The 23900-nt window shown below is 50.2% G+C and overlaps 1 protein-coding gene and 1 non-coding gene across 2 annotated transcripts in view; one reads left to right on the top strand and one right to left on the bottom strand.

Moving 5' to 3' along the window:
- The window catches only part of TNFRSF8 (TNF receptor superfamily member 8), a 72623-nt gene that overhangs the window by 2901 nt on the left and 45822 nt on the right, over positions 1-23900 (top strand). The window contains exons 4-7 of the mRNA XM_047082396.1: positions 4302-4362; positions 13772-13847; positions 14020-14136; positions 20534-20686. Coding sequence (XP_046938352.1) covers positions 4302-4362; positions 13772-13847; positions 14020-14136; positions 20534-20686 — 407 coding nt within the window. The remainder of the gene's footprint in view (positions 1-4301; positions 4363-13771; positions 13848-14019; positions 14137-20533; positions 20687-23900) is intronic.
- On the bottom strand, positions 15229-15302 carry TRNAK-CUU (transfer RNA lysine (anticodon CUU)). The gene has a single exon. It is a non-coding gene; the product is annotated as a tRNA-Lys (tRNA).

The raw sequence follows: 23900 nt of genomic DNA, 5'->3' as shown, positions 1-23900 counted from the left end.
AGCTGTGCCCCTGCCTGGACTCCGCCTATGCCCCTTTCCCCGTAAGCCCCCCAAGGGAACCCCGCCACCACGACCTCGACTTCTCTCACCGCATCCTGGCTGAGGGCCCACCGACCTTGTGGACCGCGAGAGGGCAGCGCCCCCTGGCGGCGGCAGCCATGGATTGACACAGGTTTATCGCTGAAAATTGTTGCCATCTGTTTCCCGGGCACCTATTATTGACACGTGTGGTTTTGTACAATTGCTTTATTTCTCTCTCACGATGTATGCTCCTCCTCCTCCTCCTCCTCCTCCTCCTCCTCCTCCTCCTCTCCTTCCTTTTCCTCTTCCTCTCCTTCTCCTCCTCCTCCTTCTCCTCTTCTTCTCCTTCCTTTTCCTCTTCCTCTCCTTCTCCTTCGCCTCCTCCTCCTCCTCCTTCTTCCTATTTCCATTTTCTTTTGCTAAACCATTAGCAGGTTCGTTGCAGACATTTTGAATTTTTACCCCTAAATATTTCAGCAGGTTCTTCTACAACAAGGACACCTCTTAGATAAACAGGTTATAAGATTCAGGCTTTCAACACTGAAAGGACAGAATCAGATACAAAGTACGTATTCAAATGTCATCAGCAATCTCAATATTCTCCTTCATAGCCCCACCCAGATTCAGAATCCAATGCAGACATTGCATTCAGCCACCATGTCTCATTAGTCTCCCTATTCTGGAACATTCCACAACTCTTCTTTGTCTTTCACGCAAAGAGTCCAGGCCAGTTGTTTTATAGAAAGTCCCTCAGTTTGGGTTTATCTGATGTATCCTCATGATTTGATTCAGATTATGGAGTTTTGTTAGAAAGACCACGGATGTGGCAAGATATCCTTCTCAGCACAGTAGACTGTTTTTCTTTTATAGATGGGCAGCCTGTGGGCCAGAGAGGGGAAGAGAACTGGGGATATGGTGAAGCTCAAATATCATCTGTGCGTTTAGTCGCTGTGTGACCTCGGGTGGGTGACTGCACCTCTCTGAGCTGCAGTGTCCCCATCTGTAACATGGGGTGATGTAGGGGGGCAGTGATATGCAATACCATGGGTTCCCTATTCCCTTCCACTGACCCAGGATTGGCAGGAAGTGAAGAAGAAGAATTCAGGCTCCCACCAGCTGTCCCCCCCAGACCCTGAAAACAGAGCAGGGGCTGGACCTACATCTCCTCCAGAGTCCATAGTTATCAATGAGATGAGCAGGCAGCCAGGAGGGGAAAACCCAGGCCAGAGACCCAGAATTTTCCCCACACTCAGCAGGCCTAGCAGGCCTAGCAGGCCTGAACCCTCGCACCCGACTCCACCCCACCTGTAGGCTTCCAGGCTCACTGGGTGAAATGCTGTGGGTCAGACCGTGGTTGTCCTGGCAGGTCTCTCTTCCTAGAGAGGCTCCCAGCAGCTCCCCGCTCTCCTTGAGAAGAATGGGATCCTGCTGGAGGGAGGAGGCTGGGTGTGGGTGGGTGAAGAGAGGGTCCTCGAGGCCTGGGGCTCTGGATTAAATGAGAAAGGAGGCAGACAAGTGCCATGTGACTAGTGTTGCACAAACGTCACGTTATATTTGTTATTTCCCATGTATATGGCGACGTTTCAGATGTGCAAAAAAAAGAAACAAGGAAAATGTGATCGATGCTCCGTGTGTCCACTGTCCTGCCACGCTGGCCTCCTCCTGCTCTCTGACCACAAAGGAAATATTTCTTAGTTTTCACTGTTCCCTTGGCTGGACAAGAGAGTAGGGAAGCCCTGAGGCCAGCCAGGCCTCTCCCCCTGTGGCTTCTGCTCCCCCCGCCGCCCCAATCCAAGAAAGCCCTTTCATCCTCATCCATCAGGCCAGATGGCAGGCACCATCTGGGAGGCTGCAGATACAGAGGTGGGACACAGCTCCCTCCTTCCCTCTCCCCTCTCCCTCCCGCCTCCCTTCCTGAAGTCTAGAAACCTGGTTTCTGCCCTGCTTTCATTCTAGCAGGACAAAGTTCCTCCCCCAGGATGTCAGCAGAGAATTTCCTCTCTTGGGCCCCTTCTAACAAAGGGGCTTAACTTTCAAAGAGCCCTGGAAACCTATGGGGAACTTGTTAAAAATGCATGTTCCAGAAAAAAGCGAGTCTTGACCTCTACTTCACACCATGCGCCAAAATGAAACCTACCTATGGCAGGTTAAGCGATAGCATCTAGTGGATAATGTGGGAGAGCATCTGTATGACAGCGGGCTGGCAAATATTTCTTACATAGGACATTAACTGTGAAAGAAAAGACTGATAAATTGTTCCTCATTAAAACTAAGAACTTCTGGGGGCGGTGACTCGATCTCAGAGTTGTGAGTTTGAGCCCCACTCTGGGTGTAGAGATTACTTAAAATTTTTTAAATGTTTATTTATTTTTGGGAGAGAGAGCGAGAGAGAGCACGCATGAGCAGGGGAGGGGCAGAGAGAGAGGAGACAGAGGATCCAAAGCAGGTTCTGCACTGACAGCAGAGAGCCTGATGTGGGGCTCGAACTCATGAACCATGAGATCATGACCTGAGCCGAAGTCAGATGCTTAACCCACTGAGCCACCCAGTGCCCTGGGTGTAGAGATTACTTAAAAATAAAAATCTTAAAAAGATCAAAAAACAAAACTAAGAACTTTTGTTCATCAAAACTCTCCCTTAAGAAATTGAAAGGCAAGCCATAGAATTGGGAGAAGATATTTCCCAATACCAAAGGGCCTGTATTCAGAGTATATAAAGATTTCCCACCCATCAGTGAGAAAGGTCAGACAATCTAATTTTTTTTTTAATTTTTTTAACGTTTATTTATTTTTGAGACAGAGACAGAGCATGAATGGGGGAGGGTCAGAGAGAGAGGGAGACACAGAATCTGAAACAGGCTCTGGGCTCTGAGCGGTCAGCACAGAGCCGACGCGGGGCTCGAACTCACGGACCGCGAGATCATGACCTGAGCCGAAGTCGGACGCTTAACCGACTGAGCCACCTAGGCGCCCCGACTATCTAATTTTTTAATGTTTATTTATTTTTGAGAGGAGAGAGAGAGAGTGCGAGGGGAGAGGGGCAGAGTGAAGGAGAGAGAATCCCAAGTAAGCTCCACACCGTCAGTGCAGAGCCCCATGTGGGGCTCGAACTCAAGAACCTCGAGATCACGACCTGAGCCGAAATCAAGAGTCGGACGCTTAACCGACCAAGCCACCCCGGTAGCCCAACGGTAATACCAAATGTTGACAAGGATGCAGAGTGACTGCAACACTTCTAAACTATAGTGAAGTGTCGGTCCAGTTTGGAAAACCGTATGAAGAGTCTATCAAGGCTGAGCATACATTACAACCCAGCAATTCTGCCCCCTACGTACATATCCAATAGAAATGCATATATTTGTGCACCAAGATATATGTATAGGAATGCTCCTAGTGGAATTATTCATAACGATCAAAAGTGGAAACCCCAAGGGCCATCAAGAGTAGAATGGATCAGTACATTGTGCACGTTCACGCGATGTAGTACTACAAAGCAATGAACCTGAATGAATGGCCGCCATCGGCAACAATGTGGGTGAGTCTCACAATATGATGTTGAGTTAAAGAAGCCAGTTGCAAGAGAACAGAAATGATTTTATCCTACGTCAAGCTCCAAAGGTGACCAAACAAATCAATGGCGTAGGAGCTGGGTTAGCGGGCACCTTTTGTGTGTAGTGCATGGGAGAGGCCTGAGGGAGGGTGCTGGGGTGTTGCCCATGTCCTGTGGCTTGATCTGGGTGCTGACTGCAAGACGTGTTCACACTGTAAAAATTCAGTGGGTATGCATCTGAGGTCTGTGCACGTTTCTGTGTAAGCGTGTGAGACTTCAAAAAACAAATTTCCTAGAAATCTGTATTGCTGGGTCCATGCCAGAGGCCAGGTGGGAGGCAACTGAATTAATTAATGCTGGGGAGAGAGGATGGGGACTGGGACCAGGTGGAGGAGGTGAGGACATTGGTCCAAAGAGGCAGAGAGAGAGAGGGAGAGAGTTTGCTGCTGGGTTGAATGTGAGCATGAGAAGAGCGAGTCAGGGGAGACCCCAGGTTTGGGGCTGAGTTATGGAAGGCTGGAGTTGCCATCACCCGCCCCCCCAGCTGGGGTGCATTTGAGGCAGATGTGAAATCGGTTATTTCTGTCCCAATTGCCTTCTAAAACTTGAGGCTGTGTCTCAGGCCTGGCCTTGACAATGAGTGGAGACCAGGCCTCCTGGGACCTGAGGGGCAGGAGAGAGGATGCGTGTCTGGGACCGGCCCGGTCTCACCAATTTATCCCGTCCTCCAGGATCGAGTTCCGAGGGACGTCTATGCTGGAGACCCTGGCCACCATCACGACAAAACTGCCGGTAGGTGCTGTTACTGCTGCCCCGTGGGTGAGTGGGGGTGCTGGGGACAAGGGGGGATTTTTGTCCTCAAGTTATAAAATTCCAGGGGGAATTGGCGAGTGGCAAGATGGGAGCCCACATTGCCCTGTTGGCTATAGGTTCCTGAAGGCCAGCCCTCTGAGTTTTTGTTTTTAGTTACTAGCTGCCTCTTATGAACTTATACAATGCATGCACTGGCCTGAGACCTTCACATGCATTGCATGACCTCATAAGATCCCCACAAGCATCCTTTATCATTCCTACTTTGCAGACGAGGCTGTTAGGGGTGCTATAAGATAAGGTAACTGGCCCAAGGTCACAGAGCTGGGGAATGGTGGAGCTGGCCGGGGCTGGAGCCCAGGGTTCCGTGACCCCAGAGCGTGGGCTCTCGACACCCCCTGGCCGCCCCTCATTTCTGGGCCTAGAAGCCCTTTGTGGTCCTCATGTTTTTCAGCCCAGAATGTGTGTTTATCCCCCGGGGCCCCCCGAACTGTAGATCTCTCTGGAACCAGGCTCCCTGCTCAGAGCACATTTCTGGAAGGCTCCCCCTCCCTCAGCACAGCGATCGGCTCTGAGTAGATCATCATCATCATCATCGGGCAGTAGATCACCTGCCCATCCCCACTCTGCGGGTGATGCTTAGGCCCAAAGACTCGAGCCAGCAGAACAGGGTCGGGAGGCACCGCCAGGCGCTGTGGTTGTTATCGCAAGTTCCCAAGGCACATCCAGGGGCCTTCGTGGGGCGGGGCGTGAGACAGAGCTGAACCGTGGTCTCTGACCTCTGGTGGCAGAGTCTTGAGGGGGAAAGATACGAGTTCTGGCAGCGGAGGCTGTGAGGGCTGTACGTGCCTGGTTCACGAGAACTGCCTCATGCTCGGAGGCCCACAGGCCACTGGCAGTGGGGGTGAGTGACCTTCAGGATGGGTGGGGGGCCACCTGCCCGTCCTCTAAGCCTCCCAGCATTGCTGTCCGGAGGGTGGCGACAGGCCACGATGCACAAAGTCGCCGAGGGTAAGTGGCCCGAGCCGGGCGGGAACCTCAGTCCGTCCGTCCCGAGACCTGCACGCAGCCTCTTTTCTCCACCGTGAGGACAGGCCGAGCCCTGCTCAGGCCACCAAAGGACCGTGAAAAGCATTTGGGGAAAGAATTTGATATTTTCGTTTTCCGAAAATGATTCAGAGTAGTCACGGTGGGGAAAAGAAATAGACCTTTATTGGATTTTCTCACTTTTATGTTGTGGTTTAGTATGGGTTTTGAGGTGCGTGTATCAGGTGGGTGCCCGTGCTAGATCTTGGGACTCCAGTGCCTAACTGGCCGGCCCCACCCCCATATACCTGCCCATCCCCCCCATCCCTTCGCCGCTCTCTTACCTGCCCACCCCTCCCCCTTCTGTTCCCTTCACCCCCTTCCCCAGTCCTTCTGCCACCCCCCCCCCCCCCATCCATGTCCCCGTCTACCTCAGTCCGCTCTGGCGGCCAGAACAGAACATCACGGACCGGGGGGCTTCAACAACAGACAGGTGTTTCCTCACTGTTCTGGAGGTTAGAAAGTCCAAGGCCAGGTTTCCAGCAAGGTTTGGTTTCTGGTGAGAAGTCTCCTCTTCTTGGCTTGCAGACAGCCCCCCTTGTCATGGCTGGAGGACAGAGAGAGAGAGAGAGAGAGAGAGAGAGAGAGGAGAGATCTATCTTTCTTCTTTCCTTATAAGACCGCCAATCCTATCAGATCAGGGCTCCGCCATTATAATCTCATTTTTTCTTTTGTTTTTTAGTGTTCATTTATTTTTGAAAGAAAGAGAGGGTGTGAGCAGAGGAGGGGCAGAGAAAAGGGGGACAGAGGATCCGAAGCGGGCTCCATGCTGACAGCAGAGAGCCTGAAGCGGGGCTCGAACCTGTGAACCGCAGGATTGTGACCCGACCCTTAAGGCAGACGCTTAACCGATTGAGCGCCCCCACTTCTGACCTCATTTAACCTTGATGACCTCCTAAAGACTCTCTCTCTCCGAATAAGGCCTTCAACGCATGGATTTGGCGGGGCGGGGGGGGGGGGGAGGGGAGGACACAATCAGGCCACAGAGCCACCCTGCTCCTCCCACCCCCTTTCATCTGCTCTGCTTTTTGTCCCCCTGACAATTGTTTATTGCTCCTTGTTGTTGTCGTGATGTCACTTGTCCCCTTTCCGGCCTCTTTCCTTTGGCTTTTCTACCAGAACTGCTGTGCTTGGTGTCCTCTGAACGCACTGTGTGCTTTCAAGTCTCTGGGTCTTCTGTCTGCACCTGTTGCACCGCCCCCTCCCCCTCCCCCTGCTGCAGTCCTGGCACCCCTTCCTCCATGAAGCCTTCCCTCACCGGCCCAGTGCTGTGTGGCCGCTCACACGCTGCTTCTCCCCGGGAACAACTGCAGTCAGGGTGGCCCACAGGGCTCTGTGACTTTCCATAGGATCCATGATTCCAGCGGTAGGAAGAAAGACACTTCCTTCCCATGCTCTCCAGCTGCCCTCACCCCTGCCTTGCTGGTGAAGTGGGTGGAGGCAGAGTGATGTCTGGGTCCCCGGCTCCCTCCACTTCGATGCTGTGACTTGTGAAGAAGGGGACTCCCCTCCCCCTATGTTCCCTCTCCATGGCCCGGCGACTGGGGGTAGGTGAGCACCTAATGCCGAGGTGTGGTGGGCGGGGCATTTTGCTGGAGTTTTATTGACTCTGTGCTTCCGGCAAGCAAGAGGAAAAAAGAAAAACCCACAAAAACCCCTTCCTCGGTCTCTGGGGGAAATTTCTGACATTTCGCCCGCCCTCTGCAATCAGCGCTCAGCTCAGCTGTGCGGCAAGGTTTGCCGGCGGTGAGTTGCTGGAGGAAGGAAACTGGGACACCTTTTGAGATTGAGAAATTTAGATGTCACTGAATCTCTCCTCTTGCCCAGCCTGTAAATGCTCTTTGTAGCATCCTCGACAGCTGATCCCCAGCCCTCTGCTTACACACCCCCAGTGACGGGGAGCTCACTCACTGCTTCATAACCAGGACAACCATTACCGATGATGGAGTGTGCTCTATGCCAGCCACAGGGCTCGCCCTTTACCTACATTAGCTCCCCGAAACCCTGATAGGAAGCCCAGAGAGGAAACTTGGACTTGATGAGGTTCAGAGATTTGCCTACAGCCACATGCTAGTAAGGAGCCAGTGGGGGCTCCAGTGTGGCCGGCTAACTCAGACACCTGAGCTCTTCCCCCTTAGCTGGTGTTGACCCCCAAGACAGAGCAGATCAGTGAAGGAGACAGCAGAGTCTATCAGCAAAGACCCCATGTGGGGGCTACAAACCCCTTCCTGTTCTAGACCCTACTTCCTGGATCAATCTGCCCTTGGTGCCCGGACTCCCTTCCCAGAGGAAGGGATCTCCCCTGCAGACGTACGAGTCCTGCCCAGGTGTGGGGGTACAAGGGAAGCCAGGCCTGGTGTTAGGCAGAGAGCATGGCTTGCTTGGGGCCTGGCAAGTATATCCCGTCTTGTCCCAGGAGCGGAGGGTCTCTCCGAGGGCTGTGAGCAGCGGGGAGTGGGAGGAGGCCTCCCTGGCTCTCTGGCCCTTGGCCGAGCTTGGCTGGCCTTTAGTCCCCTCCCTGGTCTGTTCTCCCTCAGTCACCTGAAGGGACGCTTGGCAAACATCTTTCAGCCCCAATTCCAGAGCCCAAGAAGGAAGGGTCTGATGGTGCAGATAAGTCTGGATGTCCGCCTCTGCTCTGGTCCCCCCAGGCCAGGACTGCTCTAGACGACAGCTCAGGGGAGAGGTGGGCCGGGGGCAGTTCTCTGAGAAGGGTGGTAAGTAAGCCCTTGCAAAATGTGTCTACTGCAGCTGGCTGTTAGAACCCGGGATGGTGATGGGGTGCCTGGGTGGCTCAGTTAGTTAAGTGTCCCACTCTTGATTTTGGCTCAGGGCATGATCTCACTATTCATGAGTTCAAGTCCCGTGTCGGGCTGTGCACTAACAGCATGGAGCCTGCTTGGGATTCTCAGCCTCTCTCTCTCTCTCTCAAAAATAAATAAAAATTTAAAAACACATTAAAAAAAAGGAACCTGGGATGGTGTTGCTGGGAGCCATGGGAACTCACTCCCGGGGCACCTGACCTGATCAGAGCACTCAGGGGGTCTTCCTGGAAGAGGTGGCATCTAAAGGAGTCCTGGGGATGAGCAGGGATAGGCCAGGCCAAGGCGGGGACGGGGTGTGCTCTGGGCAGAGGCACAGAATGTGCAAAGGCCTGGAGGGGAGTAGGACGGGCTGCTGAAGAACGGGGAAGTTTACACTTGGCTGCAGCCCGAGCCTGGGGTGTGCAGGGGAAGCCCGGGAGGGCAGGCTGGAGGAGCTGGTGGCCCAGACTCAGCATGGAGCAGTTTTCAGTGTGGGAGTTTTGGGCGCGAGAGCAGCTGGGGTGGGTTGCCTGATGCTGAGCCAGAGGTGAGAGGCGGTGTGAGAATGTTAGCACAAACTTTGAGAACATCTGGAGTCAGCGACGGGCCCTGAGCCAGAGGGGATGTGGCTGGAGGCAGATCAGGGAAAAGGGATACGTGGGGACCAATTCTGGCATCACCACCACAGCTTTGGAGCCTTTCTCAACCTTTTTTCTCCCTTTCTTGCTTCCTTCCTTCTTCCCTTCCTTCCTTCCTTCCTTCCCTCCTTCCTTTTCTTGCTTCCTTTTCTTTCTTTCTTTCTTTCTTTCTTTCTTTCTTTCTTTCTTTCTTTCTTTCTTTCTTTCTTTCTTCATTTTCTTTCTTTCTTTCTTTCCTTTCTTTCTTTCTTCCTTTTCTTTCTTTCTTTCTTTCTTTCTTTCTTTCTTTCTTTCTTTCTTCATTTTCTTTCTTTCTTTCTTTCCTTTCTTTCTTTCTTCCTTTTCTTTCTTTCTTTCTTCCTTCCTTTCTTTCTTTCTTCCTTTTCTTTCTTTCTTTCTTCCTTCCTTCCTTCCTTTCTTTCTTTCTTTCTTTCTTCCTTTTCTTTCTTTCTTTCTTTCTTCCTTTTCTTTCTTTCTTTCCTTTCTTTCTTTTCTTTCTTTCTTTCTTTCTTTCTTCCTTTTCTTTCTTTCTTTCTTTCTTTCTTTCTTTCCTTCTTTCCTTCTTTCCTTCTTTCTGTTTGTTTGTTTATTTATTTATTTATTTATTTATTTATTTATTTATTTATTTATTTATTTTGAGACAGAGAGAGAGAGAATCCCAAGCAGGCTCTGCGCATGGAGCCTGATGTGGAGTTTGATCACAGAAACTGTGAGATCATAACCTGAGCCAAAATCGAGTCTGACGCTTAACTGACTGAGCCACCCAGGCGCCCCTCAACCATTTTTGTTTCTGATTATGAAAGTGATATCCAGGGGCAGCTTGGTGGCTCAGTCGGTTAAGTGTCTGACTCTTGATTGTGGCTCGGGTCATGATCTCACAGTTCATGGGTTTGAGCCCCACGTTGGGCTCTGTGCTGATGGCACAGAGCCTGCTTGGGATTCTGTCTCTCCTTCTCTCTGCCCCTCCCCTGCTTGTGCTTTCTCTCTCAAAAAAATAAATAAACTTAAAAAAAAAAAAGAAAGGAAGAAAGTGCTATTCACTACAGAAGATCAATGTGGAAAACGGGAAAAGAAGAAAATAGAAATGAATCAACAGTCGTAATTCTTTGGCTCCGCCTACTGCAGATCCCTCCCCTCCCCCCCCTCCACCATGGCCTTTCTGTTCTTGGCACAAGCCATGCTTGTTCCTGCCTCAGGGCCTTTGCACTGGCAGTTCCCTCTGCCTCAAGTGCTCTCCCCACAGCTCTCTGTGCAGCTGCCTCTTCCAGCCTCCCTGATCCTACTCTCTGGAGCTCTCACCCCTCTCCCTCTGCCCTCTCTCTTGGTTCCTGCTTTATTTTCCTCAAAGTTTGTATCCACACTGGAAGCCAACTTGCTACTTTCTTTTCTTTTCTTTTCTTTTCTTTTCTTTTCTTTTCTTTTCTTTTCTTTTCTTTTTTTAACGTTTATTTATTTTTGAGACAGAGAGAGACAGAGCATGAACGGGGGAGGGTCAGAGAGAGGGAGACACAGAATCTGAAACATGCTCCAGGCTCTGAGCTGTCAGCACAGAGCCCGACGTGGGGCTCGAACTCACGGACCGCGAGATCATGACCTGAGCTGAAGTCGGCCGCTCAACCGACTGAGCCACCCAGGCGCCCCCCAACTTGCTAATTTCTTTCTGCACTTGCTTGCCTCTCTTCCCCAGGCTAGAGGGTAAGCTCCACAGGAGCAGGGACCTCACCTTCTTCTATCTCTAAGTCAGTGCCTACCACAAAGGTGGTAGTCAATAAAGGTGAATTGACTGAAAACATAATCCTGCCACTGGATTAGTCACTCAGGTCTGCTTCAAATCCTTGAACCGATTTCCTGCAGCAGGGGGTTTCTAAAGTTCACCCCAAACAGCCCCTGGTGCTGAGAGGTGATTTTAAAGAGATCCAGAGAGGGGATCTGGATGGGGATCAGGAAAATTCCACCAGGGGATGGTATTTCATCCTGAGCTGGCTGTATACAGACAGTTCCCAGTGGGTGGAAATGCAGATGGGCAGGTGCCTCAGCCTGGGCAAAGCACATTTGTATTTGTTCTCTAGGGCTGTCATTAACCAAATACCACAAACTGAGTGGTCAACACAACAGAAATTTATTGCCTCACAGTTCTGGAGTCTAGATGTCCAAGATCAATGTGCTGGTAGGGCCATGCTCCCTCTGAAGGCTCTGGGGAAGGGTCTCACCTCTCTCTCAGCTTCTGGTAGTTCCTGGCTGCTGACATCATGCCTCCAGTCTTTACCCGGCTGTGTTCCTGTGTGCATGTGTATTTCATGTCCAGATTCCCACTCTCCCTTTTTATAAGGATCCCAGTCATCGCAGATCATGGCCCACCCCAACGATTGCCTTTTAATTTAATTACCTTTGTTAGTATGCTGTCTTCAAACAAGATCGCATTCTGGGGGCGCCTGGGTGGCTCCGTCCATCGAGCATCCAGCTTGGGCTCAGGTCATGATCTCATGGGTTGTGACTTTGAGCCCCCGCATCGGGCTTTCTGCTGTCAGCACAGAGCCCGCTTCGGATCCTCTGTCTCCCTCTCTCTCTGCCCCTCCCCCACTCACTCTCTTTCTCTCAAAAACAAACATTAAAAAAATCATATTCTGAGATACTGGGGGTTAGGGCTTCAGCATATCTCAACCAATAACAACATTCGACCCATAACAACATTCCAGGACACAGGAGGGGTGCTAGAGAAAAGCCCGAGCGGCACAGTGGTGGCTGCAGCATAGAGCCCATGAAGTGAGTCGTGTACAGTAACGCCAGAGCAGGAGTCGGAGACAAAGAATGCGAGGCTAGTTCCATATTGATTAGGTGGTCAGAGCACGTATTGATCAGAAATGTGCCAGGCCCTGTGAGATGGGAATCATTGGTGCGCTGAAAGGGAAAGATTCAGCCTCGAGGAGCTGACATTCATGTGAGGAATTCAGACACTGAGACGATTTGTCCCACAAATAAATGTGATCACACATCTAGATTAAATAGATTACAGCAGCGTTAGGTGGAGGAGGGAGAGGTACATGGGTCTCTGATAGTTTATAACAGTGGCCCTGGCCAAGTTACTGACAAAGTGATACGTTGACAATGATGTGAAGGCTGAGCAGGAGTTTACCAGGGAAAAGGTAAGAGGAATATTCCTGGCAAAGGGCAAGCTTGTGCAAAGGCCCTGGGGGCTGAAGGGAGCATGGCCCCTTTGGGGGACATGGAGATGCCAGTGTGGCTAGAGATTAGACAGTAGGGGGGGTGTAGGCGGGCAGAACCTCCTAACCCAGTAAGGACCTAGGCCTCTATCCTGGGAATGAGAAGGATTTGAAAGTTTTAGGCAAGGGAGGATGGGACCAGATTTACCTCTCTGAAAGACCACTGGGCAACTACTGAAGTTTTCTGAGCTAGAGGGTGTTAGCCATCAAGCTAGTATTTTTCCAGAGGTTCTTGCGTGTTGTTCTACGGCAGGGGTTTGCCTTGGGGTCCATGGATTCCCTAGTGCCCATGGGTATATTTCAGGCAGGCCCTGAACTGAACGAGGTCACTCATTTTTCATCAGCCTCTAACTAAAATGTCCTGTATGAATTCCTTCCATTATGAATCAAGATAACAAAACATACTAATAATATCATAGTACCTGCAGTTTTTCCATCAGTAGAAATCAGACATTCTCATGATATACTGCAATTATATTATAGTTGCTACAGTTGTCATGAAATATTTATGTTCATCAGTACTATGAAACCATATTTATTAGACATTAATGAGTTTATAAAGAATCACATATATGCCTAGATCTTAAATTATTTTAATGTTCTGATAACTGTATTCTCACATAGCTAGGTTCCTTTGTAATCCTTTGTATTTTATTTTATGCACTCAGAAACACAATCCTGAGCAGTGTCCCAGGTTTCCCCAGAACGACTAGGGGGCACAAGAAATACTGAGAACCCATGGTTTAACTTTAGTCTGTAACCACTCAGACCTAACTTATTTAGGCACAAACAAGACAAAAGAGAAATAAATGGCTCAGTAACAGAGAAGTCCATGGCACCATAAATTCACTGTGAATGTCCTCAGCAGTCCATTTCTCTCTGTCTCCGGACTTCTGCTCGCCTTTGGATCATCTCGTTCTCAGGCATCCTGCCCATCCTGCACCTGCCATGACCTGGCAGCGCTGGACTTAAACCGCCCTTTGCACCAGAAGTCTGAAAGTAAAGAGAAAGGCTATTTCCCAGGAGCTTTTGTGAAACTCTCAGAGATGGGGCTCATTGGCTGGCATGGGTCACGTGTCTAAGAAGCAATTAGAATGGTGAGGAAGATTGGCTTCACCTCTGATTGGCCTGTTTGGGTCATGTGCCCGTCTGAAGGACGAAGTATTCGGATTGGCCTATCTGGGTCATGTGCCCAACCTGAGGGCTGAAGCATCTGATTGGCTTACCTGGGTCATGTGCCCATGGAGCGATGAGATATTCTGATTGGCCTACCTGCGTCATGTGGCCATCTTGGAATCGAGCGGTGGGCGGGTGGCCTGTCGGTACGTGACTGGAGGGAGAGCCCACAGGGCAGGTGAAGGCGCCCTGCCCGCTTTGCCCCAGGCAGTTGGTATCAACGCGATTCGTGTCGCATCCCTGTGTAGTGGGAGCAGGGAACGGTGTGGCACTACTCGCTGATCCGCGAGCGTCTCAGGCTGGCTTAGGCTCCGCAGGGTCTCGGGACTTAATGGCTCCCCGGTTCCTGCAGTGAAGCAGGCCTCCTGCCCAGGAAGACAGCCGCCAGTGCCCCTCCGGCACTTGCTGTGTGCTAAGCACACGTTAATTTTCACAACCCCTGTAACCCGCTCAACAACCCTGACAGGTTGAACTTAACAGTGCCCGTGAGGTGGAACCCCAGGCCCAGGGCTTCTCCCAGCTGCCAGGGGACCTTGGGGCAGGTCGGCCCTCCCCTGCGCCAGCGCTTCCGTCTGTAACGCCAGGGGCGGACTGACGTGTTTGGGCGCTAAGGGGTGGAACTGGCGGTGGCTTTAGGGAGGAGCGGTAACCGGTGGGGAGGTGAGGCCTCTGCCCTGGCGGCCTGGCCTGGAGCTTGTCTGCTTCTTTCCCCAGGGCTGACCTCGCAGCCGCCGTGTCCCCAGGGGTCACCTGACTGCAGGAAGCAGTGTGAGCCCGACTACTACCTGAACAGGGACGGCCGCTGCACGGCCTGTGTGAGCTGTGCTCGAGGTAAGGGCTGTGTTCTCCCCTCCAGGGGCAACTTCTTGGGAGGGGGTCACCGGGGGTGGGGGGTGGCAGAGAAGGTAGGGAGCATCAAGATTTGCTGCCTGGACTCCGGGTTGGCCCCCTGGTGCCTCGGTTTACCCCTCTGGATTTGTGAGTTGTTATCAGCCATGATGTTTTGCATCCGTTTTCAGAGAGACTTAGTTAACCCGTTTCCTCAAGGGAGGGACTCGCATTTATTGAGTACAATCTTCACAAGACTCCTAGAAGATTTTGTTTTTCTTTTCATTTTAATTTTTTTAAAATGTTTATTTATATTTGAGAGAGAGAGAGAGAGTGCATGAGCAGGGGAGGGGCAGAGAGAGACGAGACACAGTTCGAAGCAGGCTCCAGGCTCCGAGGTGTCAGCATAGAGCCTGGACGTGGGGCTGGAACCCATGAACCCTGAGATCATGACCTGAGCCGAAGTTGGATGCTTAACCGACTGAGCCACCCAGGCGCGCCTGTTTTTCTTTTTTTAAGTGATCTGTCTGCCCAAGGTGGGACTCAAACTCATGACCCTGAGATCAAGGGTTGCACACTCTACAGACTGAGCCAGCCAGGCACCCCGAAGGTTCTTTTCTCTTCCCCGCTTTCCAGTGAGGAAAGCCAGGCTTAGGGAGGTTAGGACCTTTGCAAAGTTACAGAAGTCGGGTAAATGGCAGAACTGGAGTTTGAGCTGTGGTCTGACACCAGGAGCTGTGTTCTTTGCCTGCGACCACAAGTGCTTCCAGGAGATTCTTCCAATGAGCACTTTCATTGTTAATTTCTTATTATGGTGAGTGAATGTGGTTTGTGAGCTCTCTGATGTTGGTTTTGTTTTGTGCGGGTTTTTTGTGAGGTGGGGCTGGGAAATTTGTTGAGATTTCTTGTGCCCTAATAAATGTGGATATTTTTAAAGCCTATTTTTAGTGTGTTTGGAGAAAAATGTGTGTTCTGTTTGTTGTGTACAAAATTCTCTACATACCTATTGGATCAAGCTTGTTAATTGTGTTTTTCAAATAATATGCATTCTTTTCAACAATTTGTTTTTGAGTTTATTTTTTTCAGTAACCCCTACACCCAACGTGGGGCTTGAACTCACGACCCCTGAGATCAAGAGTCTCATGCTCTTCCAACTGAGCCAGCCAGGCATGCCCCCAAAATAATATGCTTTTTTAAAAAAATTGTTATTTATTTTTGTCACCTTCCCAAAGGTTGATGTCAGAGATAGATGTGTTAAAATTCATCTTCCCTATGCTTTTTTTTAATCAGATTTTCCTTGTGTTCTATTTTTTTTTTCTCTCTCTATGTCAAAGCTATGTTATTAGGTACAGTGTTTATGAATATTTTGTTTTCTTGGTGGACTGGACCTTTCATCAGCATGAAATGTGTAATATACCTCTTTGCTCCTTATAATGTATTTGCCTTAATTCCATTTTCATTTGATGTTAATATTGCCATACATCTTTGTCTATGTGAGCATTTCTCTGGTGTATCTTTAAGTTTTTAAAATTAATGACGATGTTGTATGAAATAAAAGTTATAGGCATTCATTATAAAAAGTTCAAGTAATACAGAAGTGTAAGGAAGAAGGCCAACTCTGCCTGTTCCCCATCATTGGATGTCTGACTGACACTTCTCTGTGTATATATATAGAGAGGGAAGGAGAATGGGAAGATTCGTAGCCAGACTATACACACGTAGAGAAAGGGATTTAAAATTTTTAAATTTATTTTAAAGAGAGAGGGAGAGAGTGAGCAGGGGGAGAAGGGCAGAGGGAGAGAGAGAGAATCTCAAGCAGTGGCTACGCTTAGCATATACCGCAGCGAGTGGCTGGATCCCTGATATCCGAGCAGATACCAAGAGTCAGATGCTCAACTGACTGAGCTACCCAGGCACCCTGGGAAAAGGGATTTTTAGAGGATGAGATCATACTGTTGATGACATTCAAGCGATTATATTTAATTTTATTTAAATGTATCAGAGGGGGGCGCCTGGGTGGCGCAGTCGGTTAAGCGTCCGACTTCAGCCAGGTCACGATCTCGCGGTCCGTGAGTTCGAGCCCCGCGTCGGGCTCTGGGCTGATGGCTCAGAGCCTGGAGCCTGTTTCCGATTCTGTCTCCCTCTCTCTCTGTCCCTCCCCCGTTCATGCTCTGTCTCTCTCTGTCCCAAAAATAAATAAACGTTGGAAAAAAAAATAAATAAATGTATCAGAGGAAGAAGAAAGCAAAATTAAAAAAGAATGAAATGATCACAAGAGACAGTAGTTTCTAAGAAAATCCTCTAAAATTAGGAAGAGGTGTTGAAAATCAAGAAGCAGTTAGGAATCATTTAAGGAACAACTATGTCTTGTATTAAAGTCATGTTCTACTTGTTTCAGATTTTGGACGGGATGGAGTAGATTGGCTTCCTATAATGAAAAATGAAGTAATTAGCCTGCCTCCTCCCTGTCCTCTTCCTGACTTATTACTTACTTTTTTTTTCTTTGTTATTGCCTGTGGCATTTATATTCTTTTCTGTAACCCACAGTCCCTGGGCGTGTTTGTTTTAGTTTGGTATTTAAACTCATTCGTTGTACAGTATGAGCACATTGACCACAGCTTCACTCTTTCTGAACTTTTTTTGTAAGTCTATTTCTTTCTTTCTTTTTTTTAACGTTTATATTTTCGAAAGAGAGAGAGACAGAGCGCGAGCAGAGGAGGGCAGAGAGAGGGAGAGACACAGAATCCAAAGCAGGCTCCAGGCTCTAGGCTGTCAGCACAGAGTCCAATTAAGGGCTCAAACTCATGAACCATGAGATCATGACCTGAGCCGAAGCCAGAGGTTTAACCGACAGAGCCGCCAAGGCACCCTCTGCTCTAGGAAGTTCCTACACGTAGAATCATAACATATTTATCTTTTGTGACGGCCTCATTTCACTTAGCATAATGTCTTCAAGGCACTGTATCATGTGTCCGAAGCTCCTTCCTTTCCAAGGTTGACTAATATTCCGTTGGATGGATCTACCCCATTTGGTTTATCCATTCGTGCCGATGAACACTTGGGGTGCTTCTGCCCGTCAGCTATTGTGAATACGGCTGCTGTATACCTGAGTCTACAAATGTCTGTTCAGGTCTCTGGCATCAGTTCTTTTGGGTATACTTAGCAGTGGAACGGCTGGATCATGTGGTAATCCTGAGTGTTACTTTTGAAACTGATTTTAGGAGTCTGAGGACCTGGGTGGGAGGCCGAGTGCAGCCAGAGATGGGTGGTGTCCTTGCTGGAGCACAGATCTGCCTTCCCTTCTGGAGATGGTCATTACCAGAGCTCCTGTGGCTGCAGAGAGGTGTATCCACTCCCGGGGTCTCTACCGATTTCCACTGGGCCTGCCTGCCCAAAAGTTAGCCAGTCCAGCACCTTTCCCCCCTTTGTTCAGGCTTGTGATAATTATGTTTGCTACTACTCTGGGGTTTAAAACCCTTTTTTTTTTTTAATTTTTTTTAAACGTTTATTTACTTTTGACACAGAGAGAGACAGAGCATGAATGGGGGAGGGTCAGAGAGAGAGAGGGAGACACAGAATCCGAAACAGGCTCCAGGCTCTGAACTGTCAGCACAGAGCCCGACGCGGGGCTCAAACTCACGAACCGTGAGATCATGACCTGAGCCAAAGTCAGACGCTTAACCGACTGAGCCACCCAGGCGCCCCAAAACCTTTTTTTAAAGTAGGCTAACGCCAAGCGCAGAGCCCAGTGCGGGGCTTGAGCTCATGATCCTGAGACCAGGACCTGAGCTGAGATCAAAATCAACCAAGCCACCCACGGTTTTACATGAATTTAACAGGGGTGTCCACTGTTTGTCCTCAGCCGGCCTGCCTCTCTCTTAGATTTTCTACACTTCTCAGGATTTTATTCTCTCCTCAGTACTGCTTCTGGGGTGCGGGCGAGAGTTAGGGGCTACAACAGTGCAACCACAGCAAGGAAGAGAGAGATGATAGAGCCTCCTGCGATGGTTTTAGGGGCCAGGCCTGGGAGAAGCCCTTATCATTTCTGTCCACGTCCCATTGCCAGAATGCCATCATATGACCCAAACCAAACTGCAAGGGAGGCTGGGAAATGTAGTCTTTCTGTGAGCCCACTTGAATTGGTGAACACAACATTGTGCCCAGGGGGTTTCTTTTTATGGCTTCCGTTTCCTTTGTGCCCTTCCTTGAGCTCCAGGGGATTCTGTTTTATAGCTGCCGATTCCTGAGAATATTAATTGTACTGATTCTAACAGCTCGTTCTGTTTTTGTTGTTGTTGCTTTGTTTTTTGTTTTCGATTACCTGCTTTCTCAAGAGTTTTTTTGAGTTTGGAGGTCTTTTTGCTTGGTGCTGGTTTTCTCTCATGGGTGGTGACCTCTAGTTCTGCACATCCTATCTGATGACCACTGGGAGGGGTTCTGTTAAGTGGCTGATCTTCTGGGTCTGCAGGCTCCCTTCTTCCCAGGTATGACCAGCCAGGGCACTGTCCCGATACCTCCCCTGAGAGTCTCCTGGGGGAGATGCTTGGCTTCTGTGTCTGTGGCATCAGTGGATGAGAAGTGTGGGGAGACCCCCTGGGGCACTCCCCATCGGCTTCCCTGGGGCCTGCCCCTGCCCTCACCCACTTGGAGACTGGAGTACCCCACCCCAGAGCCGCTCCCAGAGTAATCCTCTTGGGTATATTCTGGGCTTTGGTCTCCTTCCATGCGATCCTATCTGCCTTCCACATTCTAGGAAGTCTTCATTGCTGCTTGACCAAGGATGCCCTGTGTTGCTTTGCAGGGATGTGTGCATTTGTTAATTACTCATACCGGTGATTTTTTTTTCTCTTGAGATCAAACTCACCATTGTTTTCTTTTAAATTCATTTTAATTACACTCTTTGCTTATTTATTAGTTTCTGAAATAAGTTCTATGCCAAACATGGGTCTTGAACTCATGACCCTGAGATAAATAGTCACATGACCTGCCAACTGAGCCAGCCAGGAGTTGGTAAAATTCACCATTTTAAAGTGTGCAATACAGGGGCGCCTGGGTGGTGCAGTCGGTTAAGCGTCTGACTTCAGCCAGGTCACGATCTCGCGATCCGTGAGTTCGAGCCCCGCGTCGGGCTCTGGGCTGATGGCTCAGAGCCTGGAGCCTGTTTCCGATTCTGTGTCTCCCTCTCTCTCTCTGCCCCTCCCCCGTTCATGCTCTGTCTCTCTCTGTCCCCAAAAAATAAATAAACGTTGAAAAAAAAATTAAAAAAAAAAAGTGTGCAATACAGTATTTATTTATTTTTTTAAATTCACAATGTGGCACCACCACCACTATCTGATTTCAGAGCATTTTCGCCTCCCCCAAAAGAAACCCCTTCTCTCCCAATTCACTCCTTCTTCCATGCCCTTACAGTGACTCATCTAGGTTGTGTCTCTATGGATTTGCCTACTCTGGGCATTTCATCGAAATGGAATCATGCAATATGTAGGTTTTCATGACTGGCTTCTTTCACTTTGCAGTGTTTTCAAGGTTCATTATGTTGTAGTACCAGTCATTCCTTCTTTTCTTTTCTTTTCTTTCCTTTTCTTTTCTTTTCTTTTCTTTTCTTTTCTTTTCTTTTCTTTTCTTATTGTAGTGCTCATTTATTTATTTGAGAGAGAGCGAGAGAGAGAGAGCGAGCAGGGGTGAGGTAGAGAGACAGGGAGAGAGAATCCAGAGCAGGCTCTTTGCTGACTCAGTGCCCAATCCCACAAACCTGTGAGATCCTGACCTGAGCCAAGATCAAGAGTCTGATGCTTAAGTGACTGAGCCACGCAGGCACCCCCTGGGTCATTGCTTTTCACAGCTGAATAACATTCCTTTGTATGGACACACCACGTTTTGTTTATCCATTCATCGGTTCATGGACATTTGGGTTGTATCTACTTTGTGGCTGTTATAAACAATACTGCTGTGATTATTGGATTTAGGGCTCTCCTCCCTAACCGTGACAAGCACTGATCTTTCTAGTGTCTTTGTAGTTTGTTTTTTCCTGAACGTCGTGGAGTTGGAATCACACAGCATGTAGCCTTTTCAGATTGACTTCTTTCACTTAGCAATATGCACTCAAGGTTTCTCCGTGTCTTTTTTGCCCATTTTAATGGGGTCATGAATTTGTTTTTAATATGATGGTAATGACGTCTGGGGATATGAGCGGGGAGTGGAGGCTGCCTCGTAGGCCCCACCTGCCATCTTGCCTTCGTCGCAGGAACCCTCTGGAAAGAAGGGCCGGGTGTGCGGGCTCCCTGCCCGAGGGGAGGCCAGAATGATGTCTTGTCTCACGTGCCAGGCTGTCCCTGAGGGGTCCCTGGATCCCTTCCCCGGTCCTCCCTCTGCCTCCCATGCCCGTCTCTGTGTCCCTTAGACGATCTTGTGGAGAAGATGCCGTGCTCAGGGAACTCCTCCCGCGTCTGTGAGTGCCGCACGGGCACGTTCTGTGCCACATCAGCCACCAACTCCTGTGCCCGCTGCATCCCCCACACCGTCTGCCCGAAAGGGATGATTGTCAAGGTCCAGGGTAAGTATCCCCACCCTCAGCCCAGCACCAAGACCTGTGCCAAGCTGTACCCCGCCTCCACCACCGTCCCAGATCTCCAGATGACCTCTGACCTTCTCCGTCCTCCTTCCTGTTGGACTGACATGTCTCCTTTCGAGATGCTGTGGGTGTACCATTTACTCAGAGCCCCCCAGCCTCTCCCCTGCACTTTGGGTCCCAGGCTGAGAGAGACCCTGATGGCCTGAGACACAGGCCTGGCTGGAGGAGTGTTGGGTTAGTGGAGACTCGGGGCAGAAGTTCTCTGATGCCTGAAAAACAAGAGCAAAACTCCAGTCTTCTGTCCCGGGACTTTCCCAGGGTATTGGGGCTGTTTTTCCCAACTCACAGTCGAGGCATTGGGAGTTAGAGGAGCGGAGAAACTCGGGTTTCTTTTCCAACTTGCCGTGTGAGTTCAGGCACATGCTTTACCCTCTCTGAGCTTCTGATTTTGTGACAGTACAAGGGGCCAGAAAAGAGGCCAGAAAAGAGGCCAGAAAAGAGGTAAGGGCCACAGATCCGGTGCAGGTGGTATTGAGAGCACGTTTCAGAGGGAGGTTGGAGAGTGGGTGGGCTTTGGACCATGGCCCACTAGTGGTGCCAGAGCCACACGGGCTGGGAGGCTGCAGGGTGGAATCAGAGAGCTACACCCATTAGGGAGAAAAGTGCCAACACTGAGCCCATGACGCTCCTTCTCCTCAGCTGGTCCTTTTCCAAAGCCCAGGCCTAGATTTTGCCCAGATTTTGCTCCTCAATTCTGTCTCCCGTTCCCACCCCCATTGCCTCCTGTCATTCCTTGCCCATGGCTGACAGGCAGAGCCACTCTGCTTAACCAAATCTGATTTCTCTCTGCCTGTCTCTCTCACCCCCACACACCTGCCATAAAAACACTTCAGTATTTTCTCATTTCTACAGCGATAATGACATGATCCTTTGGCAAAAGAGAACAGGTGTTTGGAGGGATTTCTTTAATTCTGCTCCCGTTGGCATTTCTGGGCTGCTGGTTTATCGGGCTCCATGTCTGGGATCTATGAACAAAGAGAAACCCCAGGGGACTTGCCACTGTGTCCTTCCTAGGGTTCCAAGGGCTACCCTCTGCTCTCTACTGTTCAGAGCCTTCTTTGTTTCATACATATTTTTATCTGTATAAAGCACGTATATGCATGTTTTATACATGTGCCCGGGCGTTTAGCTGTCCTTAGTGGGAGGACTAGGGAAAAGGGCACCCAGTCCGGGTTCGCACGAGCAGTCTCCAGGACGTGACCCTGCACGCGACCCCGCGCCGTGTCCCCCTCCCTCCTCCAGGTCAGACACCCGCCGGCCCCCTCCTTTCTTGGCCCCACTGGTCTGCTCACTTTCGGCTCCGTGGATGTGCGGTGCTTCCCACTCCTACCAGGCGTTTGTGCGTGGTGTCCCCTCAGCACATCCTCTCCTCCTGCTCACTCGGTCACCTCCTGCTCAGCCTGGCCTCTCTGTCCACACCTCACTTCCTCAAGAGGAAGTGCCATGACTTGTGACAGGTCACATCTCCGTTGTGATCTCTCATCACACGGAGTCCTTTTCCAACACGGATGTGAACACCGGTGTCTGTCTTGGTTCGATCAACGCTGGCCTCCCTCCCTGGGCCGTAGATGCGTGAGGGCCGAGGTCATCTATCTCCCCATTGCCTGCTCAAGGCCAGGCACAGAATCTTCTCTGCAGAGATCTATGCAGAAGGACGTGGGGGCCCCGGACAGCTCAGTGCTGCGGGTGGGTGGGGCTCAAATCTGGCCCAGTTCTCCCCGGGTCACACAAATGCTGTGCTGAGGGTCTTGCGGCAGCGCGCCACCTGCGAACAGGGCCGGGGGGGTGGAGTGGAAAATGCTCTGGGCTGGGCACCAGGTCCCCGGGGTATTGTTCGCCTGCAGCCGTGGGGCATGCTCCCACCCCATCCTGGGCTTCAGTGTCCCATCTGGGAAATGTAAAGTTGCCAGTAGACGGCCCTGGGGGACCTTCCAGCTCTGAAACAATTGCATCTCTGCTAGCATCGGTTTAGAGTTCTGTTCCAGCCAGGGCCCTTGGACCCGCTCCAGAAAGGAGGCCCTGTTTTGGTGGTGTTCCTGCGACTGCCGCATGGTGGCGCCCGAGCCCCCCCCTTTGCTGCCCCTAGACCCCTGCTGCCCCTAGCGGTACCATTGGCCACATGCCTCCACGGAGCGTTTAAAAGGTGGCCAGTTGCAGGCGTACAAAAATGTAAAACATCTCATTAATTATCGTTATGTTGCTCGTCTACCTCTGTAGTTTAGATATATTGGGTCACATACATTAAATTAATTTCACGTGTTTCTTTTTACTTTTTTAAAAATTTATCTTTCTTTTTACTTTTTAAAAAGGGGTTACTTGGAAATTTAAAATGACAGCGTGATTCACATCATATTTCTGTGGGACAGCGCTGCTGGCTGACTTCTGGGCTCCCACGTGGACGCTCCCAAGGGCAACTCTCCAGCTGCAAGATGGACAGTAGTTTCGGCTTTAGCGTCAGCCGGTAGCTAAGCCGCATGGGGCAGCTTACATAGGTGTTCCCTCCTGAAATTTTCAAAACTCCAGAAAGTAGACGGAAGTATCCCCATTTTAGAACGGGGGAAATTGAGGTCCAGGGATGGCAGGTAAATCGCTCAAGACCACAGAGCAGGGAATGTCTGGGCTAGACTTTGAATGTCACACCCAGGCCTCGTCACGCCAGGGCACTCGGAAATACGAGACACGTGAGCATTGTTCAGGCCCCCTCCACTGAAGCCTTCAGATCGTAATCGCACACGTGGGACTGTTTCCAAGCAATGGGACAGAGATCTAGAAGGGGAAAAGGACACGCTGTTCATGGGGCGTTTACTCTGTATCGCGCAGTGTGATGGGCACAGTGAGGACGTGTCAGAGGTGGCAGGCAAACTCAGATCCACCTGATGGAAAGTGCTACGTGTTTTTCCTCTTTACCGTGTTTGCACCCAGGATTCTTCAGGAGTCTTTGGGTTGCACGTAACAAAATCTCAAATTTTTTGGCTGATGTAACTGCAAAGTCTGGGGCTGGCTCTGGGTAGTATCAGGCATGGCTGGATCCAGGAGCCCTGTCTTTACCTATTTGTCACCTCTGCTCCCCCAGATCCAAGCTTGCTTCCTACCCGAACCCAGTAGAAAGACGGTTTCTCCTTCCTGCAATTTCAAC

The sequence above is a fragment of the Lynx rufus genome, unplaced genomic scaffold, assembly GCF_022079265.1.
Source record: "Lynx rufus isolate CCGP_SWC_20201006 ecotype Redwood Valley unplaced genomic scaffold, mLynRuf1.p SCAF_2, whole genome shotgun sequence".
Taxonomy (NCBI): Eukaryota; Metazoa; Chordata; class Mammalia; order Carnivora; family Felidae; genus Lynx; species Lynx rufus.
The sequence above is the reverse complement of the archived record's forward strand: the minus strand, read 5'-3'. Positions and strand labels throughout refer to the sequence as shown.